At 31.6% G+C, this 24,630-nt stretch overlaps 1 protein-coding gene and 1 long non-coding RNA gene across 3 annotated transcripts; both read left to right on the top strand.

Moving 5' to 3' along the window:
- Positions 1-8,068: 8,068 nt before the first annotated feature.
- On the top strand, positions 8,069-14,954 carry LOC108742796 (aquaporin-11-like). Of its 2 annotated transcripts, none has more exons than XM_018478119.2 (5): positions 8,069-8,277; positions 10,427-10,617; positions 14,135-14,409; positions 14,472-14,610; positions 14,667-14,954. In XM_018478119.2, exons 1-5 carry the CDS (start codon positions 8,207-8,209, stop codon positions 14,861-14,863), a joined length of 873 nt encoding a protein of 290 aa, XP_018333621.1. In that variant the 5' UTR covers positions 8,069-8,206; the 3' UTR covers positions 14,864-14,954. The 2 variants fall into 2 exon arrangements, with proteins under 2 accessions (XP_018333621.1, XP_018333630.1); XM_018478128.1 differs by lacking the exon at positions 8,069-8,277 and adding an exon at positions 10,277-10,366.
- A 2,954-nt stretch (positions 14,955-17,908) lies between these two features.
- Positions 17,909-24,630, top strand: LOC112906471. Its single transcript, XR_003232372.1, has 4 exons — positions 17,909-17,961; positions 18,321-18,499; positions 18,650-18,762; positions 24,175-24,630. It is a non-coding gene; the product is annotated as an uncharacterized LOC112906471 (long non-coding RNA).

Raw genomic sequence — 24,630 nt, 5'->3', positions numbered from 1 at the left:
AAGTGTACAGTAATAAACTGTACGTTACACGTAAATTAAAATGATAATTATGGTGTAACTGTTTCAAATAAAATTTGTCGTGGAAAAATGAAGTCGTGTGTTTAACTATTTATTTACAAATATATACAATGGAACCGAATAAGCTAGTCAACGTAACGAAGTGTGTTGCTAGAAGAATAATGCTAATATGTTTATGTACAACTTAACGACTAACTTAAATGCATTTTGCACCCTCTGAAGAGAGGGAGGGTAAATAAACTGTCTCCAGTACAACTATGAACATTGTTCCTAAAGAGGATAGATATTTTGACCGGAAGGGTCCAGCAAAAGCACCTGGAGTGCAATAAATGTTTAAAATAGACACAGCAAATATCTCTAACAAATCTAACATCAAAGTAAAATATTTCTAGTAAATTCCAGTAATGTATTGAAATATATCATAAAAATAATTCTGAACAATTATGGTCAAAACATCATTAAATAGACAAACTAAGACATTCCCTTTGTAATACAATTTCAAAAAGGTTCAATATACACACAGAAAATGCATTAATTTTCAAAACACATTTTTAATGGCTATTTATACTAAAATGATGCAAAATGTCTTGTTCTGTCGATCGACCGTTCAAGCACACGACTGTTAAAGAGAGCAAGTATTCGGAGAATGAAAGACAGAAAGTTACGTTCGAACTAAAGCTATAAAATATATTCTTAACAACAAATCATGCTTTAAAATATTTAAAATGCATTAAAGGTATGCTATAACCACCTCGATAATGGTTTAGCTTTCAATCCATGAAAGAGCTTTTACATATGGTTCGTTAGCTTTCAAAATTAGCCCCCACATATCATTAAATAGACAAACAAAGATATTCCCTTTGTAATACAAGTTTGAAAATATTTAAGTTACACAAAGATAGTGTGTGTATGTTTGGAGCGCGGAGTTGTACGAGTGCGAAACATGGACGGTGGGAGCGGTAGAAAAGAAAAGGTTACAGGCGTTCGAAATGTGGTGTTATAGACGAATGATGAGAATGACTTGGGTAGAAAAGATTAGAAATGAAGAGGTATTAGAAAGAATAGGAGAACAGAGGACTTTATGGAAGTCAATAAACAATAGGCGAGATATGTTGGTAGGACACCTTCTCAGGCACGAAGGTCTAGTCAGAGACATATTAGAGGCAGAAACGGAAGTTAGGAGGGGTAGAGGTAGACCTAAGTTAGATTACTGTTCGCAAATAGTTAAGGATGTGGGTTGCTCTAGTTTTAGGGAAATGCGAAGTTTAGCTCAGGATAGGAAAGAGTGGAGGTACGTGTCTAACCAGTCTTAGGACTGACGACTTTATGATGATGATTTTTTATAGCTATTTATACCATTACGAGCCAAAATGTCTTCTTCTATCGGTAGAGCGTTCAAGCATACGACTGTTAAAGAGAAAAAGTGTTTGGAGAATGAAAGACAGACAGTTACGCTCGAACAAAAGCTAAAGAATATATTATTAACAACAAAAATGCTTGAAAATATTAAAAAAAAAACATTAAAAAGAAGCTACAACCACTTCGATAGTGGTATAGCTTTCAAACCATGAAAGAGCTTTTAACATTGGTTCGTGAGTTTCCGAAATTAACCCTCACATATTATTAAATAGACATACTAAGACACTCCCTTTGTAATACAAGTTTAAAAGGGTTTAATATACACAAAGAAAACGCATTAACTTTCAAAACATTTTTAATGGCTATTTATACTAAAACGAGCCAAAATGTCTTGTTCTGTCGGTCGACCGTTCATGCATAGGACTGTTAAAGAGAGAAAGTATTCGGAGAATAAAAGACAGAAAGTTACGTTCGAACAAAAGCTAGAAAGTATATTCATATCAACAAAATATGCTTTAAAATATTTAAAATGCATTAAAGGTATGCTACAACCACCTCTATAATGGTATAGATTTCAAACAATGTATGAGCTTTAAAGTATGGTTCGTTAATTTTCGAAATTAAACTCCACATATCATTAAATAGGCAAACTAAGACATTCCCTTTGTAATACAAGTTTAAAAACATTTAATTTACACAAAGATAACGCATTAATTTTCAAAATACATTTTTTAGTGGCTATTTAAACCAAAACGAGCCAAAATGTCTTGTTCTGTCGGTCGAGCGTTCAACCACACGATTGTTAAAGAGAGCAAGTATTCGGAGAATAAAAGACAGAAAGTTACGCTCGAACAAAAGCTAGAAAGTATATTCATATCAACAAAATATGCTTTAAAATATTTAAAATGCATTAAAGGTATGCTACAACCACCTCTATAATGGTATAGATTTCAAACAATGTATGAGCTTTAAAGTATGGTTCGTTAATTTTCGAAATTAAACTCCACATATCATTAAATAGGCAAACTAAGACATTCCCTTTGTAATACAAGTTTAAAAACATTTAATTTACACAAAGATAACGCATTAATTTTCAAAATACATTTTTTAGTGGCTATTTAAACCAAAACGAGCCAAAATGTCTTGTTCTGTCGGTCGAGCGTTCAACCACACGATTGTTAAAGAGAGCAAGTATTCGGAGAATAAAAGACAGAAAGTTACGCTCGAACAAAAGCTAGAAAGTATATTCATATCAACAAAATATGCTTTAAAATATTTAANAACTGGAACAGTGGAAAATACGGGGGTAATACACCGCCGGACTTACAGTCGCCCGTTTGGCCTATTCCACCTAATAACGCTTTGCTATAGGTACCCTCACTCAGCGTCTAGGCAGTCAACCTACGATCTGCGACCGTATTACCGCTAGGTAAGCAAACGAGCTTGCCTTATATACAGTTTAATTGCGGAAAATAGCGGTAATCAGTTTCGCTCTTACGTAGTTTTTTAATATCATGTATAACAAAAATTAAAATAATACTCCTATGTACCAATTACTGACACTTACTTTGAGAGATTTGTAGAAGGAATTTTTTATAATATGGTCAGAAATCACTGAAATACGTTATTCATAATTATAAGAAAGAAATTGAAATTAAAAGCACTACATCGGTAGGTACGCATAATAAATAAAAACTATAAGTATATGACAAAAAATTAATTTCTTAGTTTCATAATTTTTAAAACAAATGGTTAATTGTTACATTAATACAATTTAAACAACGCACGCTTGATCATTGTATTAAAAAGAGCGAGTATTCGGAAAGAAAAGGATCACAAATACGCTTCCCTAGTCGTACCGTACCATCATAAAAATTCCCTTTTTCTGGCGAAATTGTGTTGTGTTTATTATTAAAAATTTTCAGTTCATATGGGATGCAGCATTTCTTTCCGACAATAGAAGGATGAATGAATTTTTGAGGTCTTAAAATAATTTTCAAAGTTTTTTTATATAAATTTGTAATAGATATAGTAAATATGAAACCTACATTTCTAATCAAGAAAAAACCTCCAAATTGTATCCTAACGATCGAAATTTCTAGATGAAGATCAAATGTGAAAAACTTACCGGAAACTAACTTTTATTCGTTACTACGATCCCAACATAAAAAGCCTCACATTAAATCATTTTACTGGCTTTATCCTTAGATAATACTTTCTCACTTGATGTTAACAACAGATATTACCGTTATCAGCATTTGTTTATTTAGAATAAACTTAAGATAATCATAGGATCATTTATTTCACTATACATTTTGCTGTCCGAACGCTAAACATTACAATTTTTTCGAAAACGATTATCGTAAACGTAAACACATTAACGCCCGAAAATATTAATAAATACTAACGACTCATTAGTAATGAGGAAATTTCCACTGTTTGTAACGTGTTAGCCCACGGTCAACAGAGGCAGAACCAAATGACTGCTGGCGCCACCGATGAGCCTGAGTACGGAGAGTATTCAAACTAGGTTGTAGAAAAATAACGTAAGCTTCCCCAGTGAAATAATTTAAAATAAAATTGAAAATATTTTCAAATACGTATACTGAAAAGCGCTTTCGAAAAATCGAGAAGGAAATCAAATACTCGAGAGCATTTTTGGCACTTTTTATGATTCAAGCAAATTATAAATTGTGTAAGTCGATTAATTATTAAATTCGAACGGCAAAACAGATCCCAAAATTAAAATACTAGCGAAAATTTCCAATAGCCAAATGTTTCTTTTTGCAATGCTGCAATGAGTAAGTTTATACAACATATTTTTTTGTACAGGCGAATATCGTGCTTGGAGGAATTATATAGGCGTTAACCACCCGATTCCAAATGAAATATGTTACAAATTAGCTGAATCTTTAGTTATTTACAATCGGTTTAATCTTGTTTGTCACTTCGTGATTAGTCACTTAATAATATTTGATCATTTAAAAACCATTTGCAGGTAAGAATAAATTCGTGATTTGTCACCCAACTTTAAAATTTACTTTCATACTTTATCCAGGCTTAGGATTAGTAAAACACAAAAGTTAACAACAAAATCTCTGATTAATAATTTAAATTAACACTTTACAACTAGCACTGTTTTCAAAATCGCCTAGGCGGAACTGAAAATGCCTACTTATTGTCTGCGTTGTGATGAAAGGGGATTCCCTAATTGACTTCCAAGAAGTGATATACATCAGGGGTTAAGTGGTATGCCTTAGAATATATTATAGTTGGAAACTATTCCCTGATAGACATGTGTGGTATGCTTTGCATCATGGATTTGAGATAGATTAGGCCAGATATAGTCTTCACATGCATAATTACTGGTCAGGTAATATAGCGAAAGGGTTATAAGAAAAGGGTGTCGTGCGTAGAGCGTCGTGTTCTTTACGCCGCGACTATGTAATTGATATTTAAACCTATGTACAGTAATAATTATTTAAAACTTTATACACTATAAGTTTATGCGTTTGTATATTTTAATTACAAATTTTCACTTTCTTTCACACTTTCAAAAAATCATTCATCTTCGCCTGGGTATGTACAAAAAAATTAAATGTAATTAATAAATGTAGTTGTATTTGTGTCATATTAAATTTTTCCTGTACACTTAGGTGGGGGCCAACCGTTGGTGAAAGAATTTTCGCGCTATCTTTAATAGTTCGCCAAATATGTTATCCTAAACATTTAATCCTCAATTTGAAAAATAACGATTTGCTAAAACTTCCGACAGCTCTAACTCCGAAACAGTTAGGCAGGGGCCAACCGTTGGTGAAATATAGCCAATTTAAGAATTTTAAAAATGATAACAAAATGTCCACGAAATGAATGTAGCGAAATTGATTCCACGAATCCAATGTCTACTTTTTCCTGAAAATATCATATAATAAAATAAGCAATGTTTAATTTTAAAAAGGCAATAATAAGTACATGTATATTTTTTATTGGAGTTTTCATTTCTGTATAACTAAAAGGATCCTCGCTAGATCCTTACGGAAAATAGCCCTGGCCTGGGCTGTCTACATATTATACAAATCGTCAAAACACAAGTTTCCTTACGACACCCTGCCGCGCTTATGTCACACATATTAAAACTGGCTTAAACCACTCCGTGAAGGATTAAATTCTGAGTGCAAATTGGTTAAAAAGAACCTCAAATGATGAAACATTTCCTACAACCTCCTAAATACACATTTTTCTTAAAACATACCACAAGCAGTCACTTTACGACAACCTCTGCCACGCTTACATCATACAAATTTAAATTGACTTCAACTACTAAAAAAGAGAAATTTTTGTGCATCCAGATTTCAAATTGGTTAAAAAGAACTTGAAATTATGAACCATTTTCAGAGAAATTTTGTGTGATCAAATTTTGAAAAATGGCTAATAAGGGTCCGGCATTTCGTAAAACACATTTTTCCCAAAACACGTCGCCTTTCGATGCACGTTACTGCATTTATATCATATAAATTTAAATAAATTAACTTTGAACCACTCTAGGACGCGACATAATGAATCATGTTCCTTCATTTGGCAAGAACACCTTTTGAAAAACACTTCTTACCTTACGACACCCTGACGTCGTCCTTATAAAATAGAAATCTAAATTGGTTTGAACCACACAAATGACTAGGAAGTTACAGGCCGGACGAAGGAAGCTAGCGAACGGTCGCGCAGGTACTTGCCCATTTATGACCTATTTGGGTAAGTCACTAGGAACCGATACACAAATAAGCGTTCAGATATTTATTTTAAATATTTAATCTACGCTGCTGATAGGAATATTGAAGAAAGAGGGCTACAATCATCATACCTAAAACTACCTACTTTTGCCACCGCGCATCCACGCCATTTTAAAATTTCCGCCAGCTTCCAGCGTCAGACCTGTATGAACGATGTGTTACGATTTCTCCAAAACATGTACGACTTTACGATACCATGCCGAGCTTATAAAATAGAAATTCAAAGTGACTTCCACTACCGAATAGGGTGAAATTTTCTATGGAAGTACTGTTACGAGATTAAAAATTACTAAATACTAAGTTATGAATCATTTGTAACGACTTTGCCAAAATATATCACCTTACGACAATCTTCCGCGCTAACCTATGCATATCATAAAAAGTTTCAATTGACTTGAACCACTGAAAAGAGCGGAACTGACAAAGATAGTATGAAAATTGATTAAAAATGACTGCAAGATGCATTCGTTATTTCCACGATTTGGCAGAATATGGTTCATTTACTTACTTATCGTTAGATAGTTAATCATCATCGACTGCTCTCTTGCTCTCTACTTCTTCGCCAAGGCATATTGAAAATGGCCATCCAATTCTGCATCTACTGTGCCACGCCCATTAAGTTTCAACAGGTAGCTTTTATGGGCCCCAAAGGACCGTACTGACTTATCCCCTCTATTTGTTTATTTAACCAATGTGAATGTAGAACCAACTCTGTAAAGGGATACAGAAGAATATTTACAAAAGCAATGGCGGTTTTTATTTTATATAGATACTTCCAATACATCAAAATACTGAAAGTGCCATTTTAACGCAATAAATAAAAAGTTTCGTTATCAAAACAGATGATATTTATAAAGGTAGTAAATGTCTAGGTGATGGCCCCACCAGAAAGAGGGTGGTCACCTGAGTAAAACCACATAAAAAAATTATTTTCAAGAGGGTGGAGGTGGGGGATCGAAAGAGGGTGGTCACTTGAACAAAACCCGATAACCTAACCTTACCTAACCTAACCTATCCTATTGATAAAGCTATTTAAATAATGTTTTATATAACTTTCTCAATATTTTTATGTATTTTTCATTGGTTTTACCTTTGGATATTGTTAAAGAATGACTATATAAATATTTACATGCCTATAAATGTATAAAAATTGGCATATTTATAAACTTNAACCTAACCTACCCTATTGATAAAGATATTTAAATAATGTTTTATATAACTTTCTCAATATTTTTATGTATTTTTCATTGGTTTTACCTTTGGATATTGTTTAAGAATGACTATATAAATATTTACATGCCTATAAATGTATAAAAATTGGCATATTTATAAACTTTGAACCCCCATAACTTTTTATCGGGGTGAGACCGCCACGAACTTTTTATGGTACAGTGGTTGGGGAGACCTCCTCTTTCGATCCCTCCCCCCCAACATCTAGACCTTTACCATAAAGGTTCACTTAAAGAATACGCAACTCCTGGGTGCGGAAACGCGCTATTTTTTTAGGTACCTACAATTTTATCGTTAAAGGACTCAATTTGATTTTGTTGTGAACCTAATGAGTGACTAATAAACTAAATAAACAATTGTTTCATAAAACAACAAGTGAACATCTGCAATTATAAAACAATAGGTATAAAGTAGAAGTATCAACACACCGTTGGTTTAATTGTAATTTATTTAAGGCTATTTTTATGTCATTATCTTTTCAGTTACCATTACATTGATGATGTGCAACGGTTTAGGTAAACTTTATTGTCCCTATACAAAATGTATGGCTCAGTTTAGCTCTGGGTGCATACTGTTCCCTGTAGCTACGTTCTATTTATATAGCGACCACGAGATCTCTACTAGAGTGTTCAACTATTTTTTAAAATTAGATAATTTTGAATGTGCATACGTACTTCCTACTCTCGTCGTCATTTTCAAGTGGCATCTCTCCGTTAAACAAAATGTAGTGAGCGTGCTTTAAAAGTAGATTGGACATATTTAATGTTTACTACAAATCTATCTTCTGATTTCATATTTTAAACTAAAAAAGAATGGCAAAGTCTGTGAGTTTATCTGACCAAATCTATAAATATTTAAAGAAATATGGAATAGTTGGATACAAGTAAGTTCTTTTTACATGTTACCAAGTGAAACGTTTATAGAAGAAAACAATTACTAATGATACACTAGAGAAATAATACAAACACCAATTTTAAATCGACTTTTTGAAGAAACGGTAGGTAAATTTAAAATAGGTAAAATAGCAGCGAGGGTTACATAATTATTGGCTTTCGACATAAACAAAAGAAATAGCAAAATGAAACAAATGACTGTTACACAATTCTAATTTGATTCACTTCTACACGTTTTTTTAAATAACACAGGCCAACAAAAAAATGTTTGTTAAAACTTTCTAAACTAATTTACCTAAATCTTATGTATTTTTGAGTGCTGAAACCGTATTCGATATCAGATTCTTTTTATCACCCATAATTTTCTCACAATATGACATTGTGCATTGTATAATTGTATATTTCAAAAAATAGGAAAAAATTTGATAATTAAAAATTAAAAAATTTAGTTCTTAATTAAGTTACAATTTTCTCTTACAAATAATAGATTAGTAAATATTAGATATATGTTTTTTTATATTTTCTCTCTCTTCTCTCTGTAAAATTTGTTGCATAGCTTTTTCTCCCATGCGAAGCATTTTGTTGCTCTCTGTGAAGTGTCCAACAGTAATCACCCATCATGTTTACATTCCACCTTCCTTGGCATCGTGTCTCCATTTTTTTGATGTCCTGATAAAACCGTTCCCCTTGCTCTTCACTGATAAAACCAAAGTTTTTAGGAAAAAAGTCAAGATGGTTGTGCAAAAAGTGGATTTTAAGGCTCATCAGACAACCAACATTTGTAAAATTGTTTATCATGTTAGATATGATAAGTTCATAGTTAGAATCTTCTACATTGCCCAAAAACTTCGTCACAACTTCTCTAAATGATATCCAAGCCTCTTTTTCCTTTGTACTCATCGTTGCTTCGAAGTTGGTTTCGAACATCAATTTACGAATATCAGGCCCAACGAAAATCCCATCTTTCAGTTTAGCTTCTGATAAATGAAGAAATTTTCTACATAAATATTTAAAACAATCACCATCTTTAGGCAAAGCTTTTACAAATTGTTTCATTAAACCCAACTTAATGTGTAGTAGTGGTAAAAGAATCTTTTTGGGGTCAACCAAAGTTGTATACAAAATATTCTTCTGGCCGGGTGTCAAAGTTTTTCTTAAAGACCATTGTGTTTTGGACCAATGTTGATCCCTTGCTCTGCTGTCCGAGTCATATATAAAACATGGAAACTTTGTGAATCCCTTTTGTTGACCAAGAAGCATTGAGATACTTTTTAAATCTCCACATAGCATCCAATCATGAGCCATATAGTTAATTTTCTCAAAAATTATATTAAGATTTTCGTATGTTTCTCTCATATGGGCCGAATGAGCAACAGGCAAAGAGGCATAAGTATTTCCATTGTGTAATAATACACCTTTTAAACTTGTTTTTGATGAGTCTATAAAAAGTCTCCAATCTTCCTTTTTGTATTCAATGCCAAATTCGTTCATTAGACTGTCAATATCATGGCAGTAAACCAATTTAATAAAATTTACTTTTATTTAATGTTGAAATGTGAGAAAATGGAAGATGATACGACTTTTTCGTTATTTTCTTCGGAATCAGCACACCAAATTACATAGAAATTAGTTAAAATTATTAAAAAAGTTTTTTCGTCGTTGGCCTGTGTAATCTTTAACAGCTTCCTTATATTTAATATGCTTAATAAATAAATTTTATTATCTACTTATCAACTATTCAATTCAAATTTGACCAGCATTTGGCATACATATGTTTTAAAAATAAAGTAGTTTAGGTACCCCACATACCTTCAAAAAGAAGTGTGTTTGTTGCACAGATTTATAATTAATATTGATAAGAAAGACATAGAGCCGAAATAAAACTAAAATAAACGTCACAGACATTACCGTGATAGCGAAACAATGTTTTTATTATACTTTTGCAATGATATTGATTAAATACACTTCAAAATTTGACGATTTATTACAAGCGTCAATATTTTATCAAACGTTCTAAATCCGTCATGAGTAAACAACTAATTGTAAGATAGTATAGTAGACAACAAACGAAAAAATGAAGTAATGCAGCTACAAATATTTATTTTTGAAATTAATGTTATAAAAATATTGTTTTTTTAGTCAGAAAAAGAATCTTGGTGGTGTTCATCCATTGGTAATATCAACACTGTTTTTATGTTTTACTTCAGTATTGGCCTCATCTGGCAGAAGATTGGTAAAAACACGAGTGAAACATGGATTGTGGAGAGATGTGGCATTGGAATTCATCGCAACAGCTGAACTGTGTGCATGCTGTTTTGAACTCATTATAGGTAGGTACAGATAGGTCAACGTCTCGAGCAGATATGTGACTTATTTGAAATGCGTTCATTTTTATCTTTATCTTGCATTTAAATACTTTTTTGAGAAAAGCATTTTGTAATTTATTTTAAAATAATTTTCCAAACGTATTTTCTGTTTGTAAAATGTAAAATACATTTTTACCGTTAAAATTTTCGCTAGTATCACCGATCAAACATTATATAAAATGATGAATGAAAGTTGCTCACATTAGCCATTAGAAGCTTAAAAAGGGGACAAAGAGACATTCCATGAATGCCTTCTAATTCTTCAACTGAAGAGAGTCCAAAAAATTCTAAACTTTAGAAATGGATAAAATCTAAAATACTGGATTGATACTGTTTTCCGGGTTCAATGTCATGGTCCATAGAATTTTGCAGTTCCAAATTGATATCAGCACCTGCCAAATCAGCATGCACTTATCGTATTTTTAGCAAGGAACTACGAAATTCTATGAATTACGACAAAACATCCCGCAAAACAATATCGAATTGATATACGCCAGCTGTGTAAAACTGAAAACTACAAGATATTGTGGTATGCTAATAAATGCCTATAATCCAAAATTCTTAGAAAACGATTCGAAAAACTTTACTTATTAGATGAACCCAAAACTAAAGAAACTATGGATTCCATTTCTTTCACTTATTACAATGTGTAATCGGAAACAACATGGGGTTGTAAATATTTTAATATAAAATGATGGATGTTGATTTGACATCAATAAAATTATTTGCAACCCTATTTTTGGCTCTGATTTTTCATGGCAAACAAACTATTTCAGCATCGGTCTTTTTTACAATTAAAACGGGTGACAAAGATAAATAAAGAAGCATATACAAGAATTATTTGTTGCTAAATTGAAGAAACTATAACATAAAGACAGAAAAACTATATCTCAATCACTTCAAACAGAAAAATATGAGTCATACTCAATCTTCGCAGCTGGTGATATAGTGCAAACACCACGATTAGTCTACAAAAACTCCAATATTTAAAAAATGAGAAAATGCCTACAAAGTTTTCTTAAAAAATGTTTTATGCTTAAGTGAATGTAGAAAAATAAATACTAAAAAAGTTATTTCAAAATACGTATTTTGCATTTAGCATTTAAAATACAAAAGGGAAATCTATTTTATATTTTACATTTGAAATAACAAATCAAAAAAGTATGTATTTGTATTTAGTATTTAAATACCTTTAAAAAACTATTTTGCACATCTCTGGAGTCTCAAAAGCCATGAGTGTGTCACCTAAAGGGACTCGCGTACCTGAGATATTTCGCCAATGAAAGTATAACTAAATTTTATTTCTGGCCAAATTTCCCATTTCAAATCAGCTTTGCATTGTAATACTTATAATAAACTCTGAGCCTTTTAAAGTGGCGGCTGAAGTAATAAAACTTCCAGAAGATTTATAAGCTTATTTTGTCGAATGGCTAACATCTGCAGAAATAAGGAGGGCGGCCCGAATTTTATTTAGTGAAAATATTAACGGACAGAAACCCTTATTGAGTTTATCTTTGCAGCTGAAATTCAACAAAAATGTTGTACTACCTTCACATCTCCCACATTTTGATAAAACAGGCTGATGGAATTCATTTGAATACACCTTTCTGAAAGTTTTCAAACTGTTTTGACCTTTTAGAAAATACTACAAATGGCGCAGTAAACGCCATCTGTAGCACGATGCTACATTTTAGGATTACGTATGCCCCGACAAAGTCCACTTGTGTGGATATCTACTTGCTGAAAACGAATCCCGGCGTAGCCAACCTCAACGTGATAGGCACGTTAGCTTAATCGAATAAAATAATTCGAAGTGGTATGTATTCTATCGAAACTACCAGACGCGGATCGCGATTTCGATATTTTTGGATCTCATCAGCTAGTCGCAAACAGCTCCGACAGAACACGGACTAACTTGCTGACTACGACGCGCTGATGAGATCCAAAAAGATCGAAATCGCTATCCGCGTCTGGCAGTTTCGACAGCATACAGATCACATCGAATTATTTTGACCTTTGTAGGCATAGGTACATAACACAGAATATGAAATTAATGGTGCCATAAAGTTGTAATTGCGCTTAAGCATGAGAAAAGGCTGTCTATTGTTGGCACAGTTTTATTGCATAAGCCGCCACTTTAGTTGGCTCAGAGTTTATTTAAATTGTCATGTTGTATCATACTTAACCTCTGGAGAGGGACGTAGGGTAGGTATCTATGATTGATAAATTATGCAGTTAGTGATTTACAGCTTTTGCGATTTAAGACGACGGCTTAATTAGTTCCTTCATTATTTTACATTAACATTTTTGGAGCGTAATTAATTTATTATTTACGATAAAATAATCAGAATTTTGTTAAACAAAAACTAAACTATTTTAAATAATATATACTTTTGTGTGCTTTATCGTTATCATGGGTGGGTACTTTTGGATTTTTGGAAGTACCTACCTTGCTTGTTGCCTTCATCTTTCCGAGGGTCTTGCTCATCGTTAAGGAAAGTGCAACCCCTCGTTTGTTTTTCTTTCCAGCATCAGCAGACCTTAAAAAAAAGTTAACAGTAAGGATTATTTAGCGATTGGCTACGTTAAATAATTAAGATCGTTAACGACATTATTATTGTAAATAATTTTCAAAATATTGGGTATCGATTTTTAGTAGGTATCCATTGCTTCACTCACAAGAATGGATATACTAATGTTGCTGAAAAGCAAACGAAAATAAAATGACTTACATACTGAAATGAAAATAAATATTAATTTATTTTTCAACCTGTTCGTCTTCATTTGCGTTCGACATGTGGGGTGTGACAAACTCCAAGCTGCACAAATTGCATATACCTAACTTTAAAATCCACGCGTTATGATCGGAAATGCTCAGTAGCTTCCTATTATAGTTTTTTCTAATATACTAAGATATTTAGACAGTAACAATCGCAGTATGTTTGAAAAGGACGCGGTTTTTAGCGGTTTGGGGATGAAAAATGACCAATGTTGATGGCCGATAAATTGTTTTCTGTTAGCTTCAATATAAATATTTTTTAGTTCCTGCATTATACCTTGTGTTTTTAGTTGGTTTGATTCTAATTCTTAATGTTTTATGTAAAGTAAAGAAGTAGCACGTGTTTTATCTGGTTGAAAAGTACCTACCTTCATGCTTTATTCTAAAGCAAAAATTTACCCTTATTTTTGTTATTATTGTTCTACTAGATACTCAATTTTTTTCTTATAAAGGGATCATTGTAGAAAGCAAATGTAGTAACATTTATTGCCTAATTCAAAAATTACACTTTTTACAACTAAAATGAAATGGGGTTCCTCATACCCCATCTGTCTACATAGATATGTCACATAATCTTAAGTGTGATCTATTTGATAAAAATTTTCGTAATGTGGTATCATTAAGTATGTTAGTAAGGCCATTTTTAAAGCTTTTGTACAAGAGATTTTATATAAAATTGTTTTGGTACATGTAGATAATCAGTTGCAGATAATTATGGCGTTTCAACGTATGCTCTTTTTCTGTTTCTTTTGACCATTTGGTGGTCTTTAAATTGGGAAAACGCAACAGCGTGTCCATACAACGCCGTCGAAGAAGTGTTTATGGGTTCTAAAGGGATAATAGAGGCTTTTATGATGATAGCAGCCCAAGTGCTGGGTGGAGTGGTAATATTCAGTTATGTACAAATGTTGTGGATAATGGAACTTGCCGAGACTCACAAAGGGAGAGCGTTTGAGGAATGTGTGGCAGACTTGAATGTAAATGATTCAGTTTAAGTACATTATTAGTGATGAATAACTTCTAAAAATTGCGCACACAGGTTCCAATGATCACAGGAGCAATAATAGAAGGAACTGCTACCTGTTTGTGCCGTATAGTATCCAGAGGACTTAACGACATGAATTTACCCTTGGCAACCGTTTTGGATGCCCTATTTGCAACAACCCTTGTGGTTGCAGGTACATTACTTTCAGAGCGTATCTTTTTTTATTGCATATTATCTTTTTTGTTGTAGCTTTCAATTTTTCGGGAGGATATTTTAACCCCGCGTTAGCAACGTCATTGAAACTTGGGTGTAAAGGTCACAATTTTACTGAGCATATGGTGGTTTATTGGCTGGGTGCTACGGTTGGATCATTAATGTCCGTTTTCCTTTACAGACTGCCAGTAATTCAAAGGGTTGTAAATAAAAGAAAGTACAAGAAAACTTGATCACAATCTTTTGATTGAAATTGTTGTCAATTCAATTGTTATTTCAATTATTGTTTATTCGTTATTAAATAAATTAAAAAAAAATAGTCAAGTAATCACCCCTCTTGTTTTATTTTACCGTTAATACAATTGGTACTAAAAATTCCTCCGTTCTCCACAATTCGTTGTTACGCCAGCTAACTTAATTAAATTCTTTTGAATAATAAAATACCTGATATTTATTATTGATATATATAATTATTATTGTAGTATGCAGACGTGACTTAGAATAAGTTGGTCCTTAATGTTTAAATTTTAAGTTGTTATGGTCATAAGAATTATTTACTTATATTTAAGAAAATATACATGTAGTAGCCAGATCCTCGGACGCAACCCTGTCATAAAGTTTATTGCCGTTGCTTAAAGAAAAAGACCTCTGGGACGGTCAAGAAGTACTGAGTACTGTACAATTTTAAAAAGGATGGAATGGGGAGTCGAAGAATAACCCTCGAAAAAGTTAGACGTTACTGTTATATCCCTACATTATCATCTTACTATTTTTTTAATTTCGTTTCCCCTAAATAAAAAGTGTTAGTTGAAAACTGAATTGTCGCCATCTTATATCTTGTTGTTATTATTATTATTAATTTCTCTAATCCCTGAATACCTAGCTGGTATCGGGAATAATCTATATGAAAATACATTCTTATATCTTGTAGTATGAGAAAAGATTTTATTTATTTTATTTTTAATTATTAACGTCCGATCTGACGGGACTTGAACCTTGATGAAACTCTTGTACAAACTAGAGTAGATGGATCGGCTTGCGATTTTCGTTGATTTAGGGAGCCGGACCATAGGTTCAACCAAAATGGGGGAAGGGGGTTCTTAAAGAGAAACCAGACTAAGAAAAGTCCCTGAAAGTAGCAGCTCTTTGAGAACTCAGAATGGCAGTAATCACGAGGATCGGTATGGCACTCTGATGCATAATACTGAGATGTGAAAGACAACGGAAAACCATCACTATGATCCCGAGTGAAACCTACTACACAAATGAAATGATGGCATCCATTGGGGTAAAGCATTTCGGACGTAAACTAGTCCCCCATTCGGATGTTCGGGTGGGGACTACCTCTGGGGATGTCATCAACAAGTGTAATAGGGGACGGACATGGTTAGATATCGTATATTTAAGCTTATTAGTCATATTTACGAGACGAGAAAAGTCCCAGAGGAACGTGGTAGTAACCATACATAAAAAGAGAGGCGCGGATAGATGCGAGACATTTAGAACAATTAGCTTAACTTCCCATGAGAAAAAAATCTTAACTAGAATTGTACAGAGGAGGATGGAAAAAAGGGCGGAAGAACTATTAAGTCCACTGATTTATTCTGATGTAATAATAGCCACAACCTTGGTTGACAAGGCATACGTGGTATAGTGGTATAAATGGTGCAAAAGAACTACTTCAAGAAAAATAAGAATACGTCATCGTAATGTGACGTACAGTTGTTACTTATTTCCTGCAACAATAGGTAAAATTGTTATCTATTCTTTTTTAAATTAGAGACAGACAGAATTAATAGAGTAACAGTCGAGTCAATGTTTTCCAAAAGTACATTATGGTTGCTGTAAACCGCATCTGAAGATTCATGTCATTCTAAACCACCTATACTTCCACTTAAACAGTTACACCTACGTACAAAATAGGCCGAATGCTATATAAATAATCACTGATAATTCATTTGAACTACTTTTTAGTATAGAGTAAAATAATTGCAAATGCTCATTCAATATATTACGTATTTAGGAAGAAAATAACCAACAATAAATGTATTAAATGCATTAAATAAAACAAACATATTAACCACAAAATTTTTGCTTTTTCATCAATTGTATTATTGTTTACGATTTGTGCTTAATCAAGGAAGGAGATTAAAAAATAATTCAACAGTGCAGATGACGATTACAAATTGTAATGAAACGACAGGTTAACGATTCATTTGAGCTAATTTCTAAACCATGTAGCAAAATTAAATGAAAAGATAAGAACCATCGGCAGTTTATTCGTTATTTTATAAATAGCGTAATACCTATCTAACAGACGTTAAGGATAATTCATTTATGAACTATTTTTTAGTATTTCATTCTTGTTTAACAATAATAAACTTCAATAATACATTTAAACTACTCTTTAGTATTTCGTACTTAGGAAAAAATTAATCATTGGACTAATTTGTTAGGGTTCTGTTAGTAAGTAATAAAAGTTATGAAACTTGTTTTTACTACCTACATGTTTATTTAAACAAAATATAGCTTTAGAAGTTAAACATCCTGTCAATTTTGCTAATGGTTGAAGTACATGTATTTAAGATGAATTAACGGAAAATTTAAATGTGGATAACTATTACAGGAAAAAGGGAATAACAACTAATCAAATAATTGGTAATACAGTACAATAAAATGTTTAACATTGTTTAACAGTAGGTAATGAAAGATAACTATTCATTGGAACTACTGATGGATAATAACATTGAAAAGATAATCGAATTATTTGCTGCCTTCTATAAAAGAAACAATCTGCGTTTGTCTATTCCTTTCATTATGATAAATAAACTATCAAAGCCAACTATTTATTTGATTGTTTGGCTATTGTGTGCACGTTTACTAGGTACAAGTACCTACATATATTAACAAATTAGTATATTTACATTCAATGAAAATGTAAGGGAAAATATTATAATTATGTACCTACATAGGAGGATAATTAAGGTCTAATAGGATAATGAACAATTATTTTATGAAAATAGTAAACCAATGACTCATTTGAACTACTTTTTTGGACCATAATAAAATAAAACATTTATAACAATCGTTGCTTATCGTTTTCTAACCTCCCTTAAAAGTAGTTTTTACAAAAAAAATATATTTTAGTAGTTTGTTATCTATAACTGATCATTTTTTTGTATCTATTACCGGTAGTTCTATGAGTTTAGCGTACCCACGCCGACCGAGGGTATATATACAGGGGCAACTTTTGGCGCTAGCGTTAGCGTCTAATCATACTCTGTTGGAGTGAGGTGGTTCGTTTTTTTGTAGTGATATGAATATTTTTTATGTAAGTATGCAATATTTAAAAAACTGAATTATTATCCTAATTTAAAATGATACATCTTTTACACATTGTGCTGCAAACGTCAGTTTCCTTATATTTTTTTTAACAAAATAAATACTAAAATGTAGGTACAATGGCGCAGGATGGAAAGCTATCCTTTTATCGATTTTAGTACTAGTGCCCTTTTTATGTGGTAGTAGTTTAATGTGCGTTATTTCTTTTATTTGTTTTAATTCATGGTTTGCGATAATAGCCAAATTTTGTTTAATGCAATTAAAAATCAATAATTCGAACCAAAAAGATAAGTGCGCAATTATGAACAGAAAAGTATGGATAAAATCTAATGATTGTTTTTTTTTTAGGTAAACTATTTGGAGAAAACTGAATTTGATAATGGAAAACCAAACCACTAGAACCACTACTTACTGAATTTTCCTTTTATTTTCGTTTTGCTTATTGGAGAAATACTACAAATACTTCTCCTTTTTATTTTGTTTTTGGTTTTTGGAGAAATACTGCAAATACTTCTTAACATTATTGGGTATGCTTATTTTTCTTTTTTTTTATTTTATTTTTTTAGTTGATTTTATTATTCGAATTTATTTTTTGTTACTGTTTCTGTTTCTGATGTGTATCTAATTTATTTATTCAAATCTATAATAAAGTCAATTTATTCATTTCTTCATTTTAGAAAAAAATTCCACAACACTACCTGTACCATTGAAATAAGCAAATATGCTTAATTAATTTACAATTGAATAAAATGAAAATCAATTCTCTTTGATGTTTGGGATTTATTTTTTGGTATGTCTTAATTTTTTTTATTCATTTACAATAATAAAGACTGGTTTTTATTACTTTATGAAACATATCTTTGTGTATATAATTAAATATATTTAAAATACATTTGAAGGACAATAGTTGTTACATCTCAATATTTGTGTTGTATATGTTACATTTCAATTGGGGTACTTGTTATTACAGTCTTTAAAAGTTTATTTAATTGATTGTGGTTATTTTAAATTATTAACAAATTATTTGAAATTCAGATTTTTTATTTTATAAAGTACCCAATACCTTAATAACTGATGGTTAACTTTAGTAATGATAATAAATACAAAAAGGGTAATAAATATGTGAAAATTAAAATTGTTATTTGGAAGCAAATTTTCCCCAATTTTTTATATTTATTTAATTATCGCCTCAAAAGAGAGTTATAGTTTAAGAGTTTATTAAAGTTAAACAAATTACAAGTTAAAACTATTGGTAATTAAAAATGAAACTTGTAGTGGAATGTTAAAATAAAAGGGCCCTTCTTACTTTAAACATACTGGTAATGGGTAACAAACTAGCAAATGATATCAATGAATTGGTAATTTCAATATATAAACAGGTATACTACAATTATTATTGTCGGTGCATTTTAAAGTTCAGCTGATTATTTTTGAAAATTTTATATGTACTTACAATCTGCATATTGTGTATATATTATAAAGAAGCAATACATTAAACAAACTTTGAACGAATCATTGCATTAAAATAAGTTGATGCAAATACAAAGTGTTAAAGAAAAGAAAATATGTTGGCACTAATTATGAAAATTGTTTTTAATTATTGTTAAAACTTTTGGTTTTGTTTATTCCATTTAACTTTATTTGATAGTCAAATAGTTGTTTTTTTCTCTAATATATATTTCTTAGAGTAAATCAAGCAAATTCAGAGGCGAAAAATTTTTATTTATTACTTTATATAGGCACCTAATCAATAATCAATTACGACGTTTCAATTTATGATGTCAAAGTTTCTTCAGGGTATAGATTATAAAGTTATAATCTCAGAAATGTAGAAAATAAGGACAGCATAAAAGATCCATTAATGTTCACCGAATATCTTATAGTGTTGATGTTCATGTAACATTTGCACATGGTATAATTAACATTAACATTACAATTAAAAGAACAAATTAAACCAGTAAATCAATGAGTTTTAATTGTGGTAACGAGGTAACATCGACTTTCACATCAACTAAAACTAGTTTATTGATTTATTGTTTAAATTGTGAATGTTAATTTTAATTATGTGTACACATATACATTAGTACTATAAGCAATAGGGTTTTATAAATATGACTTTCATAATCTATCCTGAAGAAGCTTTAGTATTATAAAACGAGACGGTGTTTGATTAGGTACTTAATGTATGTCAAGTAGTAAATAAACCTGGTAACCATTGAATTTTCTTGATTTAGTCCAACTGATACGTATTAGGAAAATAAAATAAGTTTGAAGGTGTATATATCAGACAACTGATGATAAAAAGGACCACTTAACTATAAAGTACAATGAAAGTGGAATAAATAAAATCAAATTATTTTTAGCAAAAACTAAAAACAATTTTCATAATGAGTGCTAAAATATTTGACTTCGCCATATCGATTTCTGTTCGTTAACAGATTGTTTTAACATTAACTTATATTGATTGATATGAATATTTTCCCGCATTTCCTCAAACAAAGCATGCAATGTTTCGCTCAAAGTCTGTTTGATGTTAAAATTTACAAAATTAATTAGCAGAATTTTTTACTTAAAAAGCATTATCTACAATAAAATTGTAACACACTCTGCTTTATAGAAATTACGTATTCATTGATTTTTCTACCTGTTAAAATTAAAAATATATCTACTGTGTACTCATCCAGGTGAATTATTTTTTAACGGAAATACTATAGTGCTGCTTATTATTTTCAATTTCTTAAGTTTCATTGCCATTTATTAATATTTAAAAATTACATCATACAGACTATCAGACAATTCTAAATCAAGCAAATTAAGGGGTTGATTTATTTCTTTTTATATAATTAATAATCCACTTTTATTTTTATGATGTTAAACTTATTTTTCAGAGGGTACATTACGACACTCATAATTATAAAGTGTCTCGAAAATTAATAATTATGGACCATAAAAGTGCATAAATGTTAATGTGTATGTGAAATGTGCACATATAATTAAAATTAACATTCACAATTAGTACAATAAATTAACTCGTAAATTAAAAAAGAGTTTTAATGGTGAATGTCAACAATTAATACTCTTTTTAATTTACTTTTTATTTATGAAAATTGTGAATACTAATTTTAAATTATATGTTCATACATTTTACCTACACATTAATACTATAAACTATGTAGAGCATTGATGGATATTTTACTGTTCACATGTTTTCTACATTTCTGAGATACTTTATATTATGATTTTCATAATCTACCCTGAAGAAGCTTTAACATCATAAAGCTAAACGTTGGTGATTGATCATGTAAAGGAATAAATAAATTTTGTTCACCCCTCTTTTACTTGATTTAGTCCTGTCTGTTATATAGTTAGTTAATATACTGTATGATATTAATAAATTGCCGTAAAAATTAAAGAAAAGAAATTATGAATAAATAGTGTAATACTAAACTATTTCCATTAAAAAACAATTTACCTGGAAGAGTGGAAAAATAGGTACCTTTAATTTTAATGGGTAACAGAATAACGCATAATTTTATTGTTGGTAGCGCATTTTAAATGAGTTTTGTTGATTATTTTCATAAATTTTATGTAAATAAAACACAAATAAATACATTACAAAAATCAATACATTAGACAAACTTTAAACGAAACGTTGAGCACATTGTTTCAAACAAATGCGGTAAAAAAAAGTTGATGCTAATACAACGGTTGTTAACGGACAAAAATCAAAATGGGGGAGCCAAATGTTTTGGCACTAATTATGAAAATTGTTTTTAATTATTGCTTAAAGTATTTGTCTGATATAACATTTTGTGGTATGTATACCGGGTGTAACAGAAATAAGTGCCGCGCTTTGGAGGGTGTAAACTAAATGCAATAAACAATCACATAGTGCGTTCAATAGCGTGGTTAAGGGTAAATGTTTTTTAAGAAAATCGCAATAATTTAAGATCCGAAGCCGGTTTTTTAAACGAGTTGGCAACATAGGGCTCTAGTGTGATAAAAATTCTGCCGCTTCTAGATGGAGAATTGCCGATTATCGCATTATCGAACGTCTAATCGTAAGATAAACAATTTAGTACAATGCATGATGTTTAGACTAAATACACTACAGACTACAGGCGGCACTACGTAAATGTAGAAACACAAAACAAAGATAGTTGTTAATTTTATTAAGGCAAATTTGTCGACTTACCAAAAAAGTCAAATAAGTCTCGCACCACACATTTACCGATATCACGAAGGATGTACGACATGCGAATTTGCATCGCACCAACAGTGGTTATTGTGAAAATTAAAAATTTTGTTCCGCGTGAAGCAAATTTGTCTGTAAAACAACACCCTATGGAAAAAAAACTAGGCTCTGCAGCATTTTCCTGTCGAAGCCACTAACGAAAATTAACTCGCGGATGAAAACCAGTTTCAAGGTTCTTGGCAGATGATAAGAATGCAGCAACTACTTTTAAAATTTACCACACTATCTCTGCTGTTTCACTTGTGCTATTTTGGGGGTTGTCTTCTAATTTAAAATTGAGGATTTTGTTCCTACAACGTCGATATAATTAACAATTGTTCTACAGTGACACCTGCACTAATAATAGATGTTGTATTACTGAATTGGTTTATTGAACTGCATATCGATTGCCTCATACAAGGCTTAAATGTTAAAAGAATAAACGGCTACTATAGGTTGTTGGCTGTTAATATAAACACCCTGAATCACACTTAATCTAATCTAACAAATAAATAACACACGAGCAAAAATACTTAAAAATGTAGGGATGAGTTACAAAGATAGATGAGTGATACTTAGTTCGTATAAAGAACAAAAGGCAGTTATAAAGCTAGGGTTGCAACGTAGAGAAGTAAATATTAGGAAGGGAGTCAGACAGGGATGCACACTGTCACCGCTACTTTTTAATCTATACATCGAAGACGCCATCAACATCATTAAAGACAGTACAACTGTAGGGATAGACGTACAAGGGTAAAAGATTAGTATGCTTAGATTTGCAGATTATATAGCAGTATTAGCATCTAGTAAGGAGGAGTTAGAGATAGCTTTAAATAAAATGGAAGCGGTACTGATAAAACAGTACTCTATGAAAATAAATAAAAGTAAAATTAAAATACCGGTATGCAAGGGAAGAAAAAGTAGGGAAAGAGCGAATATAAAGACAGGAGACGAAAAGTTAGAAGAAGTGGCTGATTATAGATATCTAGGAAGTCAGATAAGTCAGGACGGAAGGAGTAGTAGGAATATAAAGCAGAGGATAGCGCAGGGTCGTGTCGCTTTTATTAAAAAGAAGTCACTTCTATGCTCGCGAATGGTTAATTTGGAAATTCGAAAACGGTTGTTTGGAGTGCGGCGTTGTACGGGTGCGAAACATGAACAGTGAAAAGAAAAGGTTAGAAGCGTTCGAAATGTAGTGTTATAGGCGAATGATGTGGATAACATGGATAGAAAAGGTTAGAAATGAAAATGTATTAGAAAGAATAGGAGAACAGAGGACTATGGAAGTCAATAAGAAATAGGCGAGATAGGTTGGTAGCACACCTTCTCAGACATGAAGGTCTAGTCAATGACATATTAGAGGCAGAAATAGGAGTTAGGAGGGGTAGAGGTAGACCTAGATTAGATTACTGTTCGCAAATAGTTAAGGATGTGGGGTTGTTCTAGTTATAGGGAAATGCGAAGTTTAGCTCAGGGTAGGAAGGAATGGAGGTACGTGTCCAACCAGTCTTAGGACTGACCAGCTTATAATGACGATGATGAGCAAAAAAAAATACAAAGCAAATACTACACTGATGTTGGAAATCGATAGCTGATGGAGTGCTGTGTTATAGGCTGTATTTGTTTGTAAGAACCAGAATTGAATTTACCTGTAATTATAAATACGTTTTTCTTGAAAACGATGAACTTTCAGACATTCATTCAATTTTAATGATTTATAGCGCTCATCACCTCCTTCAAGCTCGGCACTTATTTCTATTACTGTATAAGAAACGAGGTAGAGGTCATTTTGATAGCAAATCAAAAAAGTCAGATATAGGTGGCAAGAATATTTAGAGAATCTATACGCAGGTCAAAAGTTAGGAGATGTTTTACAGAAAAGAGTTGGTGTGGATTTTAGATTGAGTTTTTATTTTCAGCATACAATTTACAAATAATCAGTACAGTACACTGTTTTTTCTAATATAGATAACGCACGAATACGAGAAAATGTAAGCGAAGCAAAGGATAACGCAACTTTTTTAGTTTATTGGTAGAAAAGGTGACGAATAATGGCACGCATCAATAAATAGCAGGAAGTCTTTTTACAATTGGAGTTACACGAAGTATAACTAAGTAAAGGTTGGTAACGCATGTATATGTATGTACTTTGCTGATGAATATTTACAATGAAAATGATTCCCACATATTTCTGTGGAAATACGGTTGGTATAGATAGGTACATTTTGTATCAATAGTATTACAAATATGTACTAGATGAACGTAATAAAAACGACCAAAAACGCGGTCATAATTACGGTCACGACGACTGTTTACGCGGAACCCTTCATCTGGCCTTTCGCAAGTGGCCACGGTCTTGTTACTTGCAGATATAATGCAAGTAATTACATATAACTTGTAATTTGCATAGTGATGTTGATGGGT

The sequence above is a fragment of the Agrilus planipennis genome, unplaced genomic scaffold, assembly GCF_000699045.2.
Source record: "Agrilus planipennis isolate EAB-ADULT unplaced genomic scaffold, Apla_2.0 scaffold3, whole genome shotgun sequence".
In the NCBI taxonomy this organism is placed as follows: Eukaryota; Metazoa; Arthropoda; class Insecta; order Coleoptera; family Buprestidae; genus Agrilus; species Agrilus planipennis.
This window is presented reverse-complemented; position numbering and strand designations above follow the sequence as displayed.